This window comes from Pristiophorus japonicus, chromosome 16 (assembly GCF_044704955.1).
Source record: "Pristiophorus japonicus isolate sPriJap1 chromosome 16, sPriJap1.hap1, whole genome shotgun sequence".
NCBI lineage: Eukaryota > Metazoa > Chordata > Chondrichthyes > Pristiophoridae > Pristiophorus > Pristiophorus japonicus.
The window spans coordinates 132,588,288-132,609,521 of NC_091992.1; the positions used below are offsets into that span (position 1 = coordinate 132,588,288).

Sequence of the window (21,234 nt, forward strand, 5' to 3'; positions counted from 1 at the left end):
CGTGTCATTACTGCTATTTCTCCCGTCAGGGCCGTCACCTCTTCACCCACTGCACTGACGCCACCAATGAGTGATCGGGTAAGCTCATTGGTCTCCATACCCAATGCCACAACCTGAGCTGCATCTGTTGCATGCTGCATCTCGGGAGAGCGTGTCTCCAATCTCCTTCTCCTCTGCCTGGGTCTGCCTCCTGGCACCATGGCACTGGGAGGCGTGGGCACGGGCGGTGGGGCACTCTGTGTTCCAGACGGCAGTACTATAGAGGGAGGCACAGGCTGGCAAGGTGGGGCGTTCGGTGTTCCAGACGACAGCACTCGAGTGCGAGCCGTGGGCTGGGATGGTGGGTGAATGGGTGTAAACTGCTCCATGATATCACCAGCACCACTGGGACCCGCAACGTCAGAATCAAAACCATGGAAGGTGGAACCAGAACCTATGCTAGGGGTTGAAACTCTGATGCCCCTTAATGGGGGCTCAGACATTAATTTGGAAGCTCTCCCCTGCAGACATTTCAGTCATCGCTGCCATCATCCAGTCTGGATCGTCCGCATCAAGTTGTACTGGTTCTTGTTCTGTATCTTCAGGATCCTCAGGATTGGCAGCAGCAGCAGCATCATCATGTTCTGCAAAATATATCCGAACAGTCAAATGTTTCACAGCAAGGGAGAGGGCCAGATGGGTGGCATGAGTACTCTCACATAGCAGGCCAGGCAGCAGGTTGATTTGAAGGGCCACGATGCATTTTCAGGACTTGCCCTCCTCCTCGTGTGCGGGCCCAGCTTGTGCTGTACTGATTGCTTTTCTCCATGTACAACTCATCATAGCAGTGACCCTCTGTTCCAAGAGTGTCAGCGGATGCAGATTGGGCGTGCCTCCTCCTGTTCGAGTTGCTTCCCTTTTGTTGTGGGCCAATTTCTTCTGCAAAGAGTAAAATATAACTTTTTAAACATGTGCGTCTTTTTGCAGGGAGGGACATGCAGATAGTCACGTTACAATTACGATTACATTAAAAATGGAAAATATTACTTCCACTAACTACTTGACCAAGGCCATGCCATTTCTTTTTACACTGGCTTCCAGATCTCATGGTATGCACCACTGCGCAGTAATCTTCTGCAACTTGGTTCCAGCGTTTCTTCATTTCTTTAGGTGGCACTTTTATGCGACCTCTGTTGCTGGTATCTAGCTCCTGCCATCTCTGCTCAATGACGTTGACTAATATCTCCACTTCCTCATGCAAGAAATTCTTTGTTCTTGGTGGACGTTGTTCCATTGCTGTATTGAATTGACACTCTGATTTTTCAAAACACACAGTCCTTATTTTGCATGCACCTATGCAGCACCTGTTCTGGAAGTTTAGCAGTGAAAAGCAGCACTCACTGATTTCAGCAGGTGATTTCTTCAACAGTGCTGCTAAAAGCCCTCCTTCAGACACCAAAAATTCACCAAAATTCAATCCCAAGCCTTTCCATGGGTTCAACAGACAAATGAACATTTTTCTTTTCAGTCCCTTTAAAAATGGCCAAGTGCCAATGTTTATGGGCTGCTGCGCGTACGCGCAAGGCTGCCGGCACGATGTTGTCTCATTTAAATTAGCCCCGCCCCCCCACCACTTGTAGAATCGGCGTGGCTCTGTGGCTCCGGCCCCCGCTGCTGTGTGCGCGCCGAGCTCCCAGGGACCTGCAAGGAGCCGGAGAATCTGGAGGTATTTTTCTGTCGCACTTTTAGGCGCGAAAAACGGGCGTCCAGGTCGGGGCTGTGCCGTTCTAGGTGTGGCCTGAAACTTGACCCCAATATTCTGCCACAATTTTTCCTTGCTTTGAGCACAAATCTTGTGGTCAAACCAAAAGTTGAATGAATGCTCCTATTTAGAGTACCTAAGTTTCAGTCTCGGTGTAGGATTCAAACGTGGGCCATTGTAGTCCAAAATATTGATTTCACCTGAAGCTCATACATTTGCTTTCTGTGTATTCCATTTTTGTTGAGAAGGTGGCATTACTTAGCGTAGTTTTCAAAATCTTTTCAATTTATGTTGGAATGGTCAACGGTTTCTCGGGGGTTGGGGTGGGGGGGGGGGAGGATTTAGTTTCATGATTATATCAAAATTATAGAGCTTCTCAAAATTTGACTACATCTTCACATGTTTAATGTATACGATTTCAGCTGCCATATTTTATGAATGAACTGACCTTGACTGAACTCGATATGGGAGTTGCTATGCCGAGGATATGTCAAGCTTCAAAACCTTCAGTTAATCATCAAGGTAAGCCGATAAAAATTCATCATAGGCTTCTTCACTGGTCTTTGATGTCAGATATTCTAGATTCAAAATTACACTGAAATATTGCATTGATGCAGATCCAGAAATCTGTGACGAATATTAATCAAAGTATTTCTATTGCATTAATCTGCTTTACCATCAGAATTGAGTTCTTTTGCCATTGTTCACATCTTTTTTTTCATCATATTGTAAAGATCTTGGAGCAAAACAAGAATTAGGAGCAGGAGTACGCCATTTAGCCCCTCGAGATGCTCCGCATTTAACATTCATCATCGAAAGTAGTGTTGGATGAACACATTGCACCATATAGTCGGCTATGGTCTTAAATATGTGTTGGTTGCGCCCCCCCCCCCCTCCCCCCACCAACACATTAGTTCCGAGCCCTGATGATGTACTGAGGCACAATCACAATCCATTCCTAAAAGTGGAAGGGTATTTTCTGCTCTGCGGCAATTTCTCATGGTCAATTTCAGAGCTATGAGTGAAGATGCCAGATACGCCAAGGAAGAGAGCATTTTACAGAAGGAAGAGGATATTGACTAGACAATATAAATAGAGAACTGAAGAAAAGACTAGTGAATAGTTTGACGTGGTGCTGAGGAAAGAGGAGGCCTGGCTTCTAGAGAGCTTTGAGATAGGGATTTGGAGATGCGTGGAGAAAGTAAAGTGCATCGATAAGAAAAGTAATGAGGTGTTGGCAATGATACAAATGAGAAGAATGTTGTTTGATTTGGAGATGTTCTGATGAGATAGAATGTTGAAAGAGGTGTTGGAAGGAAAAAGACCAAGGATGGAAAAGGAGGATGCCTCTGGACCACCTGAAGAATGGGAGATCGTATGGAGAATTGGAGAGAAGCACAAGACCGTGTGGTTTGGAGAAGGTGAAAATTGAGCCACAATCTGCTTTACTCAGGCCACTGATGATGATTGACAGAGGCCTGGAAAAAGATAGCTTGTTCAACTGGTTAGCTGAGATGAGGTGGCATTTTGAGAAGCTACTAAGAGATGGAAAAATAGCCCCTCAAATCTAGGAAGCAAGAAATGAGACGCCTCAAACAATTGTATTTTCTCCAAATACATGTACAATGCCTGTAGTAGGAGACTTTACATCTTCTAGAGTGAGAGCTGTGATGGCATTGATATAAGGCAGTTAGTTAATCAGTATTATTGAACCTCCAGTTGATGTATTTGAATTTGAAAAATGGCAACATTTATTTGTAGTCAGAAATAGTTACTTAAGTGGAAAGCAAAAAACATTCAATAATTTTGAATAGTGTGTAGTACAGTGCAGTGCATTGGTGTCAATGCAATTTGCCCGCTATAGATGGTGGCCGGTGTCACCAAAACATTTCTTAAACCACAGAGGGAATCTTTGTCCTCTGTCTGTTGACTTCCTGCTTGTGGTTCTGGTAAAGGGAGCCTGTTCTTAGAAGGAGCATCTCTTCAACCTAGAGCAGTATCTGAACATCAAGCAACCCATGAAATGTGTGTTATACATGGACCAGCGGGGACAGTGATGGATTCAGTGAATGCCGCAAGGAGTTGGCTACTTCCAGAGGCTGCGGGGTGACTTGGACAGGTTAGGTGAGTGGGCAAATGCATGGCAGATGCAGTATAATGTGGATAAATGTGAGGTTATCCACTTTGGTGGCAAAAACACAAAGGCAGAATATTAAGTGAATGGTGGCAGATTAGGGAAAGGGGAGATGCAACAAAACCTGGGTGTCATGGTACATCAGTCATTGAAAGTTGGCATACATGTACAGCAGGTGGTGAAGAAAGCAAATGGTATGTTGACCTTCATAGCTAGGGGATTTGAGTATATGCAGGGAGGTCTTATTGCAGTTATACACGGTCTTGGTGAGGCCTCACCTGGAATATTGTGTTCAGTTTTGGTCTCCTAATCTGAGGAAGGACGTTCTTGCTGTTGAGGGAGTACAGCGAAGGTTCACCAGACTGATTCCCGGGATGGCGGGACTGACATATGAGGAGAGACTGGATTGACTGGGCCTGTATTCACTGGAGTTTAGAAGGATGAGAGGGGATCTCATAGAAACATATAAAATTCTGACGGGACTGGACAGGTTAGATGCTGGAAGAATGTTCCTGATGTTGGGGAAGTCCAGAACCAGGGGACAGTCTAAGGATAAGGGGTAAGCCATTTAGGACCGAATGAGGAAAGTTGTTAACCTGTGGAATTCCCTACCGCAGAGAGTTGTTGATGCCAGTTCATTGGATATATTCAAGAGGAAGTTAGATATGGCCTTTACGGCTAAAGGGATCAAGGGGTATGGAGAGAAAGCAGGAAAGGGGTACTGCGGTGAATGATCAGCCGTGATCTTATTGAATGGTAGTGCAGGCTCGAAGGGCCGAGTGGCCTACTCCCGCACCTATTTTCTATGTTTCTAGAATAGGCCGACCCTGCTGGACAAATGACATGGGGTGAGAGAAGAAGAGCTCTCTGCTCTCAGTTGCATCCTGGACGGTGTCGTTGTCCATGCCAGTGAGTTCACAAAATCATAGAAATGTACGGCACAGAAGGATGCCATTCGGCCCATCGTGTCTGTGCTTGTTTAAAAAGAGCTATCCAGCCTTAATCCTACTTTCCAGCTCCTGGTCTGTGTAGCCTTGTAGTTATGGCACTTAAAGTCTATATCCAAGTACTTTTTAAATGTGGTTCAATGGAGAAAATGTGACCGGGGTGGGTGGGGATTGCTCACTCGTTGTGAAAATGCGCTAAATGTGAACAGACACACACACACTGTGGTAATGATCCAAATGGGGAATTAATCTTTTCACGTCTGCTCTCTTCAGCAACTAGACTTGTAGATTAAAGCCCTGGAACTGAGGACAGAAGAGCCAATCAGACTACTTCAGTGCTCTTTAAAGGTGTGATCCGATGAGTGAACATGACTGTTTTGGATGAAATAAATGGAGCATTTAAGATGCCATAATTGGCAACTTTGAAATTGACAATGTAAATGGTTAATGGTTTTCACCTTTTGACTGAACCTGGACGTTTTAAGTGGTGGGGTCTGTACGACCATTTTTTCAAAAAAAATTAGTGACATTATTGCTAGGATATTGAACAGTTTTTCCATTTTGACAACTGTGGGCGTTACAGACAGTGTAAAGCTCTAGTCTGTCCCAACAATGTATTTTAGCATTAATCTCCGTAATACACCCTCTACTACATCAGTGTGATTTTACACTTCCAAAAGCCATCTGAGCGTGTTTGATAATTTATGCAGAATTTATGTGTAGTTGTATGTTGTGGACTCAACTGGGTCAAAACTGCCAAACTCATTTTACTTTGGCTATTTAGGGGCCAAGTTTCCACCGACCCTTAGAACGGTGCACCTCCGTGAGGTCCGCCGACTTTCTGGAACAAAAAGTGTACCTAATCCTTACCATGGTATTCTCCACGCTCATCAGGCCTCCTTTGGACTTGGCGGAGTGCAGCAGAACCAGCGGTGGGCGGAGCCAGATCCTGGCGCTGAAAACAGTGCCGGGACCTCTGTGCATGCGCGCTCGAATGTGCGCGCATGTGCAGTAGCCCCTCGTCCCCAGATTCTGTGTGCGTGTGCTGCAGGCTGTGTGGGAGGGGCCCGAAGCACGCAGCCCCTGGCCGAATGGGCTCCCCGCCACGACCTGCGAGGGGACAGGTGGCAATGTCCGTCATGGGAGACGGGATCCCGGGAACAGAAAACCAAACAAAAAAACGGAGAAGGAGCTGACAAAAGTGACCATCAAGAAGGAAGATGACTGAGGCCATCGAGTGTTCCTTGGGACTGTCTCTGAGATGTTTGGGGGGACGGGAGTAGCAGGAAAGCAGAGATTGGGGGAAAGACGTGAGTAGGATGGGACCTGGGCAGGCTCGTATGTTTAATGTTGCCCCTCCCCGCCCCTTGACCCATATCCTCCTCTTCCCTCTCCACCCCCCCCCCCCAAATATCCTCTTCACCACATCATCTCCCCCCCATATCCTCTTCACGCTGCTTCCCCCCATATCATAATCTTCCTCCCCCCCCCATATCCTCTTCACGCTCCCCCCCCCCCATATCATCATCTTCCCCCCCTCCCCATCCTCTTTCTCCCCCCCATCCTCTTCACGCTCTTCCCCCCCCCCCCATCCTCTTCACGCTCCTACCCCCCCCCCCATCCTCTTCACGCCCCCCCTGCCTCCTTTGCCACACGCCCCTTTCCCCTCCCTCATCGGCGGCCCGCTGCCTTCCCTTCACACAAAGGTAGGACTTCTATTTTTTATTTGTTGTTGATTGATTGCTTATTACTTTTTGTGCTTTGTTTAGTGCTTGTACGTCTTGGTGCTTTCTTTGTATTTTTTATTATTGAATGTTTATTTTTGTGCTTTTAGTGATTGGTGCTTTAAATGTACTGCTTTGTTTAGTGCTTAGTGCTTTAAATGCACTTATGCTTCTTTAATGTTGTTATGAAGGTGTTCAGTGCTTTGGAAAATCCTCTAACTTCCCTTCTCCCCCGCCCTTCGCCCCACCATCACCATCTCTCTGGCTACCTGCGCCTGATTTCTAAAGTGTTCAAGATTTTTCTGAGCGTACCAAAATGGACACATACGCTGGCCTGAGTTAGTTTGGAGTAACTATTGGCTGTCTAAACTTACTTAAATGGCCAAAACAGGCGTAAGTGGCTGGTAATGCCCCCTTTTGGGAAAAAAAAACGGAACTAAAAAAGAAACTGAACTAACTCACTGAAACTGGAGCAAACTAAATGTGGAGAATTGCGATTTTTAAGATACTCCAAAAAAAAAACTAGTTGCTCCAAAAAAAAAGGAGCAACTCCTGTGGAAACTTGGCCCCTTAGACCTGACTTTCATCCCATCACTCTGCACCAAATTGAAACATCAATCCCAGATTCAGTTTCCATCGCAATGTAGCAGCTCTGGCAGAAACTAATTTATTAAATCACCCATCTGAGAAATGACAGCTTATTACCGTTCTGAGCAGGTAGCTTAGAGCTCTTTCATGTGTACAGACAGTGAATTAGAACGGTGTATGGCAGCATATTCCAAAGTGCCCTGTGCCATTGAAGTTGTTAATCCTCTTATTAAAAGATGCTGACACAGTTTATTTCATTAGTGTGGCTGTATCACAGAACCAGGCGATGAAATAATAGAATGCTACAAAAGCAAAATAAATATCTGTATTTCTTGTAACCACGTGAATGCAAGAAGCCTAAAAATAGAATTTCTGAATGGGTCAAAAAGTAATATGTGGCATCAAATTATTGTGTATCTGTAATGAGGTGGTGATAGGAGGTATAATTCCAAGTAGAAATACCTGTCATATTGTAGGCTGCCCGTGGTATATGAATTCTACAGGTTTAAATGTTTGATATGTTTATTATCTTTAAGAACAAAATTTAATTTTTTTAAATATTCAAGCACAAATTATAAAAACATTCAGAAGTATAAAAACAGCCATGTGGATGTCCAGCCCGTCAATGTCACAGAACAAGCTACAAATGTTCCAAATAAATTCCATCTATACCTTTGCAAGCACCTCTCTATCCAAATAAAGAGGAGGAGAAAATGTTGCTCTGCTCCATCCTTGGACAGTACAAGTATTGCCCAACATAGCTCTCCTCTATTCCCCTGGATGAAGGTTTCCTCCCTTCCAGCAGAGGATTTTCACATCTTACCCCTGTACTCCGGAAGTCATCTTCATCCTTTCTCCAGTTTGATGGAGTTCTAAGATCTCTCTGCTGTAAAATACCATTCATATTTCCAAACACCTTATTCACCTGGTTGAAGTACATCGGTGACCTACTTGATTTTCATGCCGGTGACAATCATGAGTGAATATTGTGCAGCAATGAATTTGACCATAATGGGGAGGAGTTAAACTAATATGGCAGGGGGATGGGAACCAATGCAGGGAAACAGAGGGAAACAAAAAGGAGACAAAAGCAAAAGACAGAAAGGAGATGAGTAAAAGTGGAGGGCAGAGAAACCCAAGACAAAAAACAAAAAGGGCCACTGAATATAAAGAAGCTGCAGGAGGGGTCAAAACTAAAAATCATGGTTTAAAAACTAGGATTAAAACACTCTAAACGAACGCAGCATTCGAAATAAAGTAAATAAGTTGATGGCACAAATCATTACAAATGGGTATGATTTGGTGGCCATTACAGAAACATGGTTGCAGGGTGGCCAAGACTGGGAATTAAACATACAGGGGTATCTGACGATTCGGAAAGATAGACAAGAAGGGAAAGGAGCTGGGTTAGCTCTGTTAATAAAGGATGATATCAGGGCAGTTGTGAGAGACGATATTGGCTCTAATGAACAAAATGTTGAGTCATTGTGGGTGGAGATTAGAGATAGTAAGGGGAAAAAGTCACTGGTGGGCGTAGTTTATAGGCCCCCAAATAATAACTTCACAGTGGGGCGGGCAATAATCAAGGGAATAATGGAGGCATGTGAAAAAGGAACGGCAGTAATCATGGGGGATTTTAACCTACATATCGATTGGTCAACTCAAATTGCACGGGGTAGCCTGGAGGAGGAATTCATAGAATGCATACGGGATTGTTTCTCAGAACATAATGTTACAGAACCTACAAGGGAGCAAGCTATCTTAGATCTGGTCCTGTGTAATGAGACAGGAATAATAAACGATCTCCTAGTAAAAGATCCTCTCGGAATGAGTGATCACAGTATGGTTGAATTTGTAATACAGATCGAGGGTGAGGAAGCTGTGTCAGAAACGAGCGTACTATGCTTAAACAAAGGGGACTACAGTGGGATGAGGGCAGAGTTGGCTAAAGCTGACTGGAAACACAGACTAAACGGTGGCACAATTGAGGAACAGTGGAGGACTTTTAAGGAGCTCTTTCATAGTGCGCAACAAAAATATATTCCAGTGAAGAAGGGTGGTAAGAGAAGGGATAACCAGCCGTGGATAACCAAGGAAATAAAGGAGAGTATCAAATCAAAGACCAATGCGTATAAGGTGGCCAAGGTTAGTGGGAAACTAGAAGATTGGGAAAATTTTAAACAACAGCAAAGAATGACTAAAAAAGCAATAAAGAAAGGAAAGATAGATTACGAAGGTAAACTTGTGCAAAACATAAAAACAGATACCAAAAGCTTTTACCGATATATAAAACGGAAAAGAGTGACTAAAGTAAATGTTGGTCCCTTAGAAGATGAGAAGGGAGATTTAATAATGAGAAATGTGGAAATGGCTGAGACTTTAAATAATTATTTTGCTTCGGTCCTCACAGTGGTAGACACAAAAATCATAGCAAAAATTGCTGGTCATAGGAATGTGGGAAGGGAGGACCTTGAGACAATCACTATCACTAGGCGGGTAGTGCTGGACAGGCTAATGGGCTCAAGGTATACAAGTCCCCTGGTCCTGATGAAATGCATCCCAGGGTATTAAGAGATGGTGGAAGTTATAGCAGATGCATTCGTTATAATCTACCAAAATTCTCTGGACTCTGGGGAGGTACCAGCGGATTGGAAAGCAGCTAATGTAACACCTCTGTTTTTTTAAAAAAAAAAGAGGGCAGACAAAAGGCAGGTAACTATAGGCCGGTTAGTTTAACATCTGTAGTGGGGAAAATGCTTGAAACTATCATTAAGGAAGAAATAGCGGGACATCTCGATAGGAATAGTGCAATCAAGCAGACGCAGCATGGATTCATGAAGGGGAAATCATGTTTAACTAATTTACTGGAATTCTTTGAGGATATAATGAGCATGGTGGAGAGAGGTGTACCGATGGATATGGTGTATTTAGATTTCCAAAAGGCATTCAATAAGGTGCCACACAAAAGGTTACTGCAGAAGATAGAGGTACGTGGAGTCAGAGGAAATGTATTAGCATGGATAGAGAATTGGCTGGCGAACAGAAAGCAGAGAGTCTGGATAAATGGGTCCTTTTCGGGTTGGAAATCGGTGGTTAGTGGTGTGCCACAGGGATTGGTGCTGGGACCACAACTGTTTACAATATACATAGATGACCTGGAAGAGGGGACAGAGTGTAGTGTAACACAATTTGCAGATGACACAAAGATTAGTGGGACAGCGGATTGTGTAGAGGACACAGAGGCTGCAAAGAGATTTAGATAGGTTAAGCGAATGGGCTAAGGTTTGGCAGATGGAATACAATGTTGGAAAGTGTGAGGTCATCCACCTTGGGGGGAAAAAAACAGTAAAAGGGAATATTATTTGAATGGGGGGAAATTACAACATGCTGAGGTGCAGAGGGACCTGGGGGTCCTTGTGCATGAATCCCAAAAAGTTAGTTTGCAGGTGCAGCAGGTAATCAGGAAGGCGAATGGAATGTTGGCCTTCATTGCGAGAAAGATGGAGTACAAAAGCAGGGAGGTCCTGCTGCAACTGTATACGGTATTGGTAAGGCCGCACCTGGAGTACTGCCTGCAGTTTTGGTCACCTGACTTGAGGAAGGATATACTGGCTTTGGAGGGGGTACAGAAGCTGATTCCTGAGATGAGGGGGTTACCTTATGATGATAGATTGAGTAGACTGGGTCTTTACTCATTGGAGTTCAGAAGGATGAGGGGTGATCTTATAGAAACATTTAAAATAATGAAAGGGATAGACAAGATAGAGGCGGAGAGGTTGTTTCCACTGGTCGGGGAGATTAGAACTAGGGGGCACAGCCTCAAAATACGGGGGAGCCAATTTAAAACCAAGTTGAGAAGGAATTTCTTCTCCCAGAGGGTTGTGAATCTGTGGAATTCTCTGCCCAAGGAAGCAGTTGAGGCTAGCTCATTGAATGTATTCAAGTCACAGATAGATAGATTTTTAACCAATAAGGGAATTAAGGGTTATGGGGAGCGGGCGGGTAAGTGGAGCTGAGTCCACGGCCAGATCAGCCATGATCTTATTGAATGGCGGAGCAGGTTCGAGGGGCTAGATGGCCTACTCCTGTTCCTAATTCTTATGTTTGTTCTCAACAGGTATATCTTTGGATCGTTCTCAGCCTTGGTTATGGTAATAGCCATTCTCCTGAAAAGGGGAAACTTTAGGACCACAGATTGTGATGTGCCTGCACCACAGTGGAATCCGACTGGGCATTATGTTTATCTTGAGTGTTCTCATAATGAAAGAAAGAGAAGGACTTTCTTACTGATGCCAGTAGCTTCAGCCTTTCTTAATGGACACATTAATAGCGACCAACAGTGCCCTCTCTTCCGGTACTTTTGCACCTCCCTTTTAAAACTTCCATCTTCAAAAAAAATGCTCTCGACCTCTGTCCTTGCAAACTACGACCCCATCTCTCAGGCTCTCTTTCCTTTTTGTGCTTGAAAGTATTGTTGCCTCCCAAATCCATGCCCATCTTTCCTGCAGCTCCATATTTGAATCTCTCCAATCAGGTTTCTGTTCTTGCCACATCCTCTGCCACTAAACATGGTTCATTTTCTCTCCTCGATGTCCTTGACACCTCAGCAGCCATGAACATGGTCAGCCACATCTTTCTTCTCCAAAACCTCTCCTCTTATGCAGCTCAGTAGAACTAATCTCTCTTCATTCTACTCTTATCTATCAAATCGTAGCCAGAGCATCTCCAGTAATGGCTTCTCTTCCCACCCCTGCACTGTTACTCTGGAATCCCCCAAGGATTTATCTTTGCCCTTCCTTCATTTACGTGCTGTCGCTTTAACGACATCGCCCTCTCTCCAGATTCAAAACATCCCTAATATACCACACACCCCCATAACTTCCAAATTATATTCTGAAACACAATACATGCTAAAGGAACCCTATGATCTTGTTCCTTGCTTCTCTGTATAGATTCCCTCCGGTGCTTTCCCTTAAAACAAACTGATATAAAATCCTCTATTCAAAATGTACAGTCTTTAGAAGTTGAACACATACTCTACTGGCCACTTGATTCCTTTCTTTTTCCTGAATAGGACACATCAGTGAGCCAAGCTTTCCCAAATTCCCAAACGGACTCTTGAGCATTCTCTATACTAAGCCCTTAAATTCAAATCTTAAAACTGTATTCTGGTATGTCACTTATGCAGGTTGCATAGCATCTTAATGCTTAATTTAGTAACCAAAATTCTCAATCAATACTTTGGTACTTGTTCCAGAAAGATCTTGATAGAATCCCCTGCATCAAATTTCAGATGCAAAAGAGGCCATATCGACTACCTTCAAAGAATCCCGATATCATGGAACTGAGTCTAGTGCTTCTGGAGTTAATACATGTCATGGAAAAACTTCAAATAATCAGCTTTCGTTCACTCTTCAGTGTTGGCTCTAAAATTTGTAATTTATCTCGAGTCTGAGCATTTTGAAGATGACAGCACGTGTCTCTCTCTCGGGTTTGGTCATGGTTAATTTCCAGTTTGAGATTCTGACAATCCCAGAAGCACTTGAAGCATATCCTGGATTTAGGCTAAGGTAGTCTTTCCCTCTGCCTTCTTTGGCAGGCTTATTAAATAGAGCTTGCTCCTTGGAGTGACTTTCCAAATTATCCAGTTTATCAGATGCTGCAGCCCTCTATTACAGCACATCAATCTCTTTCAAGGCAGTCTCTAATCAGTTCTCTATGCCAGTCAGCCACTCCTCTAACTCTGATCCTGGTTCTGTTTTCTGTTCATTCCGATTGAAACAAGGCCATTTCCTGTTTTACCTCAACTTTAATTTATGTAGCTTTTGTTGTCCATTAACTCTCAGGGCCATAGCCTCGCCTCGGAGAGGCAGACACCATTGAGCTGCTGGCAGATAACTAGCTTCGTTGGCTGGTCAGGTCAGGATTTTCTGCTCATTGTTTCCCCTGTACTTTACTTGAGATTCAGAAGGTATAGATGGTTTAGCAGGGGAGTATTTCTGTGGCTCGACTACCTCCGTTTAAAGTGCGGGTTTGGATGTGGTTTCAAGACCAAGCAGCTGCCTCACCAATTTAGTGCACTTTTGTATCTACCTGTTACCCTTTCATATCTCGGGATTAAAGTTACTCTTGTGACGCATGTGAGCTCAGTTAAGGCAGTTTCACAAAGAATGCCCATTGAGCCCAATTGCATTTCTAAAATTATTTGACTCATATATCAGTGAATATCTTTATTTAGATGTTTTATAATGTGATGAAAAAGCTAAACAGGCTGCAATGACAGTGTATTTTTCCACGATTCTTGGGGTACATAGTGTGTAAACAGTCAATGGCAGATTGAAGTGATCTCCAGATCTGATTGTCTAATCAAAGTTCATGATGGTTCCAGACCAGAGCTGCAGATCTCTGACCATAGTTTAAATATGGTCTTCTATAGTTTGAATCCCAAAGCGCAAATTTTAGCAGCACCACGTAGAATTTTTTTCTTAAATGTCAAAGATGATTCCCTAATTGATGTCCCTCCCAGAGTTAGAAATAATTTTAAAGGGTTAAAAATGCAGCATAACTGTTTTGTTCATCCCGATCAAAGGAATCCCCACGAACTCTGATTTTGGAAGTGTATGCATGATTGGAGCCTCCAAACTGAAGATAAACCGTGGAAAAATTTGCTCTTGGTTCCATTGATGGAGTATGAAAGCACAGTTCAAGCTATTGTCAAATAGTGTGTGATGTAGAGATGTCATTTTGAATAGCGCAGTGGCAGAGTATATTAAACACTGTTTTGAAGAGCTATTTGACTTTTTGCCTCTGGGGCATACCTAGCTACGGCTTGTGATTTCTCCTCCTCCTTTGGTCGGGGATATCAGTGCCTGCGTGTTAAGTATTTTCCAGGTTTGAATCCAGCAGCTGCATTAAAGCAATGTTATGCCTGATTTAGAAATAGTTAACACTAAATAAAGCTTAGACTGCTTTCCCAGACGACCACCTGTACCAGTATGATGACTGATTTCGCAAAACAGCCATAATTTTGGCCTCTGAGTGGCGCCATTAGTTTTCTGCTGAAAAGTTGGAAGCAATTTGGACTTCTCTACCACTGTTACCATCAAGAGAATGTATAAGCAGAATGATTAATTTATCTAAAATGAATCTCTCCACTCCTCCAATTCTGGACTTTTGCACGTCCCTGATTTCCATCTCCTCACCAAACGTGACTGTGCCTTCAGCTGCCTAGAGACTAAGTTCTGGAATTCGCTCCCTAAACCCCTCTGCCTCTCTACCTCTCTCTCCTTTAAGATGCTCTTTAAAACCTACCTCTTTGACCAAGCTTTTGGCCACCTGTCCTAATCATGGTACATCAGTCATTGAAGGTTAGCATGCAGGTACAGCAGGCGGTTAAGAAAGCAAATGGCGTGTTGGCCTTCATAGTGAGGGATTTGAGTACAGGGGCAGGGAGGTGTTGCTACAGTTGTACAGGGCCTTGGTGAGGCCACACCTGGAGTATTGTGTACAGTTTTGGTCTCCTAACTTGAGGAAGGACATTCTTGCTATTGAGGGAGTGCAGCGAAGGTTCACCAGACTGATTCCCGGGATGGCGGGACTGACATATCAAGAAAGACTGGATCAACTGGGCTTGTATTCACTGGAGTTCAGAAGAATGAGAGGGGATCTCATAGAAACGTTTAAAATTCTGACGGGTTTAGACAGGTTAGATGCAGGAAGAATGTTCCCAATGTTGGGGAAGTCCAGAACCAGGGGTCACAGTCTAAGGTTAAGGGGTAAGCCATTTAGGACCGAGATGAGGAGAAACTTCTTCACCCAGAGAGTGGTGAACCTGTGGAATTCTCTACCACAGAAAGTTGTTGAGGCCAATTCACTAAATATATTCAAAAAGGAGTTAGATGTAGTCCTTACTACTCGGGGGATCAAGGGGTATGGTGAGAAAGCAGGAATGGGGTACTGAGGTTGCATGTTCAGCCATGAACTCATTGAATGGTGGTGCAGGCTCGAAGGGCTGAATGGCCTACTCCTGCACCTATTTTCTATGTTTCTATATCTCTCCCTTTGTCTCTATCAAACGTTTGTATAATGCTCCTGTCAAGTGCCTTGGGACGTTTTACTACATTTAAAGGTGCTGTATAAATGCAAGTTGTTGGAAAAACTGTTCAATATCCTAGCAATAATACCAGTATATTATACAATTTAAGCAGAACCTCCCTGCTCTTGTATTCAATGCCTCGGCCAATAAAGGCGAGCATTCCGTATGCCGCCTTAACCAGCTTTATCCACCTGGCCTACTACTTTCAGGGATCTGTGAACAAACACTCCAAGGTCCCTTTGTTCATCTGCACTTCTAAGTGGCCTACTGCTTAATGTGTATACCCTTTCCTTATTAGCCCTCCCCAAGTGCATTACCTCACACTTCTCCGAATTAAATTCCATTTGCACCTCTTCTGCCCACCTGACCGGTATATTGATATCCTCCTGCAGCCCATGACTTTCCTCTTCATTATCAACCACACAGCCAATTTTAGTGTCATCTGCAAACTTTTTAATCATACTCCCCAAAGTCAAATCTAGATCATTGATGTATACCACAAAAAGCAAGGGACCCAGTACTGAGCCCTGCGGAACCCTACTGGAAACATCCTTCCAGTCTCAAAACATCCATCAACCATTACCCTTTGCTTCCTACCTCCTAAGCCAATTTTGGATCCAACTTGCCACTTTGCCCTGGATCCTTCGTGACCAGTCTACCATGTGGGACCTTATCCAAAACTTTGTTAAAGTCCGTATACACTACATCGTACGCACTACCCTCATCGACCCTCCTGGTTACCTCCTCTCAAAATTCAATCAGGTTAGTCAAACACAATCTTCCCTTAACACATCCGTGCTGACTGTCCCTAATTAATCCTTGCCTTTCTAAATGTAGATTTATCCTGTCTTTCAGGATTTTTTCCAATAATTTTCCCATCACTGAGGTTAGGCTGACAGACCTGTAATTTCTCGGCCTATCCTTTTCTCCCTTCTTAAACAATGGTACCATATTGGTGGTCCTCCAGTACCATGCCCAAATCCAAAGAGGACTGGAAACTGATGGTCAAGGCCTCTGCTATTTCCTCTTTTACTTCGCTCAACAGCCTGGGATGCATTTCATTTGGGCCTGGGGACTTAATCTACTTTCAAAGCTGCTAAACTCCTTAATACCTCCTCTCACTGTTTATTTCATCCAGAATTTCATATTCCTCCTCGATAGCAGTATCTGCATTGCCTTTGTGAAAACAGACGCAAAGTATTCATTAAGAACCATACCAACATCTTCAGCCTCCACACAGAGATTACCCTCATGGTCTCTAATAGGCCCTACCTTTTCTTTAGTTATCCTCTTACTCAATATATTTATAGAACATAATTTTACTTGCCAAGAATGTTTTATGCTCTCTCTTAGCATTCCTAATATCCTTTTTAATTTTACCTCTGAACTTTCTATATTCCTCCAGAGATTCTACAGTATTTAGCTGTCTGTATATAAGCTTCCCTTTTTTTCTTTATCCTCTCCTGCAAGTCCCTAGAAATCCAGGGGGCTCTAGAATTGTTATTTCCACCCTTTTTTTTTTTTAAGGGCACATGTTTGGCCTGAACCCTCCGGATCACCGCCTTGAATGCCTCCCACTGTTCCAACGCTGATTTACCTTCGAGCTGTGCCTGGTCTCCAGTTGTCTTGAACCTGCTTGCCACTGGACCAAGACCTTGTTCAGCTAAGTCCGTGTGGTTGCCGGTGTGCAATGGCCACCCCACGTTAAAAGAACTCACGCACAGGCATCTTCCACTTTGTCAGTATGAAGTTCGGGACCCTCATGGACAATCCCAACAGCAACAGGCCGGAACGCCGCACCGCCATAGTTGCCCGGGAACTCAGACGTTTCGACATTGACATCACCGCCCTAAGCGAGACCCAGCGGGCAGGGGAAGGCCAGTTAAAGGAACATGATGGAGGATACACCACCTTCTGGAAAGGGAAACCAGAGGCAGAACGCTGCCTTCATGGAGTTGGCTTTGCCGTCAAGAATGAGCTGGTCAACCGCCTCAAAGACTTCCCCTGTAGCGTTAACGAAAGCCTCCTGACTCTTCGTATTACCCTATCTCGGAACCAATGTGCCACAGTCATCAGTGCATACGCCCCTACACTCGATGCAATGGATGAGGCTAAAGAGAGTTTTTGTTCCAACCTCGAGACATTCTTGTCCTGCGTCCCCACGGGCGACAAATTGATCCTCCTGGGTGATTTTAATGCCAGGGTCGGCAAAGGCACAGCCCACTGGGGAGGCGTGATTGGCAGAGAGGGGGTAGGGAAAGCCAACTCCAGAGGTACCCTACTCCTGACAAAATGTCTAGAACATGAACTCTTCATCACCAACACCCTGTTCCGCCAGAGGGACAAATACAAGGCATCATGGCAGCACCCTCGCTCCAAACACTGGCACCTTCTTGACTATGTCATCGTCCGAGCCAGGTATCGCAAGCATGTGCACATCACCCGCGCCATGACAGGAGCTGACAACTGCTGGACGGACCACCGCCTAATCCGATCCATCAACGTTAGCATTGCCCCAAAACAGAGGGGACAACAGAAGCAGTTCCACAAAAAAGTTAATACCGGGGCACTTAGAGACCCAGCTAAGAGAGCCCTATACAGCCAGCGCCTCTCAGCCAATCTGGTGTGCCTTGATGACCTGAGATGCTGAATCCCCATAGCGCTTGGTCTGCCCTCCAGGCCTCTATAACCAATGCCTGTGAAGAGACACTTGGTCACTCAACCAGAAAACATCAGGACTGGTTTGATGAAAAAGATCAGGAGATCGAAGAACTAATAGATTGCAAGCGCAAAGCATTTCTGAGCCTCTAGCAACAACCCAACTCGGGAGCTGCAAAACAACATTACAGACGCCTCAAGGCTCAGGTCCAACAAAAAACCCGGGACCTAAAGAACAGGTGGTGGATGGAGAAAGCACAGGAGATACAACAACTGGCCGACAGCCACGATATGCGAAGATTCTTCGCTGCAGTCAAGGCCACCTACAGTCCAAACTCCCAAGGCCCCACCCCACTCCTGGCCAAGAACGGGGAAACACTCATCAAGGACACCGAGGCTGTCAGGGTCTGATGGAAGGAGCACTTTGAAGATCTCCTCAATCGAGACTCTGCCTTTGACTCGAGTATTCTCGACTCCATCCCGCAGCATGCGACCCGCCACCAACTCGGTGAAACTCCAACGTTGCACGAGGTAGGCAAAGCCATAAAACAGCTTAAGAATAACAAGGCTACGGGTGCGGATGGAATCCCTGCTGAGGCGCTAAAATATGGCGGAGAGGCGCTGTTGGCGCGGATACATGACCTCATCTCTCTCATCTGGATGGAGAAGAGCATGCCGGGAGATCTGAGAGATGCAGTGATTGTGACCATTTTTAAAAAGGCGGACAAGTCTGACTGCGGCAGCTACAGGGGAATCTCCCTGTTTTCAGCCACTGGGAATGTTGCCGCTCGCGTTCTCCTCAATCATCATCTCCCTATGGCCGAGCAGCTCCTCCCGGAATCGCTATGCGGATTTCGTCCTCATGGGGCACAACAGACATGATCTTTGCAGCGCGCCAGTTGCAGGAAAAATGCAGGGAGCATCGCCAGCCCTTATACATAGCCTTTTTCGATCTTACAAAGGCCTTTGACACTGTCGACCGTGAAGGTCTATGGAGCGTCGTCCTCCCTTTCGGATGCCCCCGCAAGTTTGTCAACATCCTTCACCTGCTTCACTGTGACATGCAGGCCGTGATCCTTACCAACGGATCCATTACAGACCCAATCCACGTCCGGACTGGGGTCAAACAGGACTGCGTTATCGCACCAACCTTCTTCTCAATCTTCCTCGCTGCCATGCTCCACCTCACAATCAACAAGCTCCCCACTGGAGTGGAACTAAACTGCAGAACCAATGGGAAGCTGTTTAACCTACGCCGCCTCCAGGCCGGGTCCAAGATCACCCCGACCTCTGTCGTTGAGCTGCAGTATGCGGACGACGCCTGCGTCTGTGCACATTCAGAAGCTGAACTCCAGGATATAGTCAATGTATTCACTGAGGCATATGAAAGCATGGGCCTTACGCTTAACATCCGTAAGACAAAGGTCCTTCACCAGCCTGTCACCGCCGCACAGCACTGCCCTCCAATCATCAAGATTCACGGCGCGGCCCTGGACAACGTGGACCATTTCCCATATCTCGGGAGCCTCTTAATACAAAGGCAGACATTAATGCGGTGATTCAGCACCGCCTCCAGTGCGCCGGCTGTCTGAGGGAAAGAATGTTTGAAGACCAGGCCCTTAGGTCTGCCATCAAACTCATAGTCTACGGGGCTGTAGTAATACCCGCCCTGTATGGATCTGAGACATGGACGATGTATAGAAGGCACCTCAAATCGCTGAAGATATATCACCATCGATGTATCCGCAAGATTCTGCAAATCCCCTGGGAGGACAGGCGCACCAACATCAGTGTCCTCAACCAGGCTAACGTCCCCAGTATTGAAGCATTGACCACACTCGATCCGCTTCGCTGGGCAGGCCACGTAGTATGCATGCCAGATACGAGACTCCCTAAGCAAATGCTTTATGCGGAGCTCCTTCATGGTAAACGAGCCAAAGGATGACAGTGGAAACGTTATAAGGATACCCTCAAAGCCTCCCTGGTAAAGAGTGACATCACCACTGACACCTGGGAGACCCTGGCCGCAGACCACCCGAGGTGGAGAAAGTCCATCCAGGAGGGCGTTGAGCTCTTCATGCTCTTTGCATTGAGATTCGAAGAGGCCAAGTGCAGGCAGCGGAAGGAGCACGCGGCAAACCAGCCCCACCGACCCTTCCCTCGACGAATGTCTATCCCACCTGTAACAGGATCTCTGACTCTCATCGGACTGTTCAGCCATCAAAGAACTCACTTTGGGAGTGGAAGCAAGTCCTCCTCCGATTCCGAGGAACTGCCTATGGAGAGAAAGCAGGAAAGGAGTACTGAAGGAATGATCAGCCATGATCTTATTGAATGGCGGTTCAGACATGAAGGGCAGAATGGCCTACTCCTGCACCTACTTCTCTATGTTTTTCTATGTTTTCTATGATGACCTTCAAGTAGCTGTTTCCTGTCTATTGTGGCCAAATCACTTCTCAACTTAGCAAAGTTAGCTTTTCCCCAATTTGGGACTTTTATTCCTGGTCTATCCTTGTCCTTATCCATAGCTACCTTAAATCTGACTGAATTATGGTCACTGGCACCCAAGTGCTCTCCCATTGATACACCTTCCACCTGCCTAGCCTCATTCCCCAAATCTTAACCAAGGACTGCCCCCTTCCGTGTTAGGTTTGTTACATACTGACTAAAAAAAGTTCTCCTTGAATGCATTTTAAGAATTCCGCACCTTCTATACTCTTCACACTATATTTGTCCCAATCAATATTAGGATAGTTGAAATCTCCTATTATTACTGCCCTATGGTTTTTGGACTTCACAGAAATTTGTCTATATATTTGCTCTTCTATCTCCCTCTCACTGCTGGGGGTCTATAATACATGCCCAGCAGTGTGATCGCCCCTTTTTTATTTTTCAGTTCAACCCATGTGGCCTCATTTGTTGATCCCTCTAACATATTGGGCCCAAGCTTCCACATGATTTGCGCCTGATTTTTAGGAGCAACTGGTGGAGAACGGACTATCTTAGAAATCGCAATTCTCCACATTTTTTTTTCTGCAGTTCTCGTGAGGTAGAACAGTTCTACTTTGGAACAGAATTTTTTCTTCAAAAGGGGGCGTGTCCGGCCACTGACGCCTGATTTCAAAGTTTCCACAGTGAAAATGTACTCCAAACTAAAGTAGAATGGAGCAAGTGAAGATTTTTGTAGAACTGAAAAAACCTGTTCTACACATTAAAAAATCAGGCGCAGGTTACAAATTAGGCGTCCAGAACGAGGTGGGGGGAAGGGAAGTCATTAAATTCTACAATCAATCCTTATTTATACTTCTACAAATATTATACAAATAAATCCAACCTGAATAAACATT

The 21,234-nt window shown here is 45.0% G+C and overlaps 1 protein-coding gene across 5 annotated transcripts in view; it reads left to right on the plus strand.

The window, feature by feature from the left end:
* Positions 1–21,234, plus strand: part of tex2 (testis expressed 2) — a 194,621-nt gene that overhangs the window by 150,052 nt on the left and 23,335 nt on the right. For all 5 annotated transcript variants that reach the window (XM_070857901.1, XM_070857905.1, XM_070857902.1 and 2 more), the window contains exon 7: positions 2,164–2,263. In XM_070857901.1, coding sequence (XP_070714002.1) covers positions 2,164–2,263 — 100 coding nt within the window. The remainder of the gene's footprint in view (positions 1–2,163; positions 2,264–21,234) is intronic.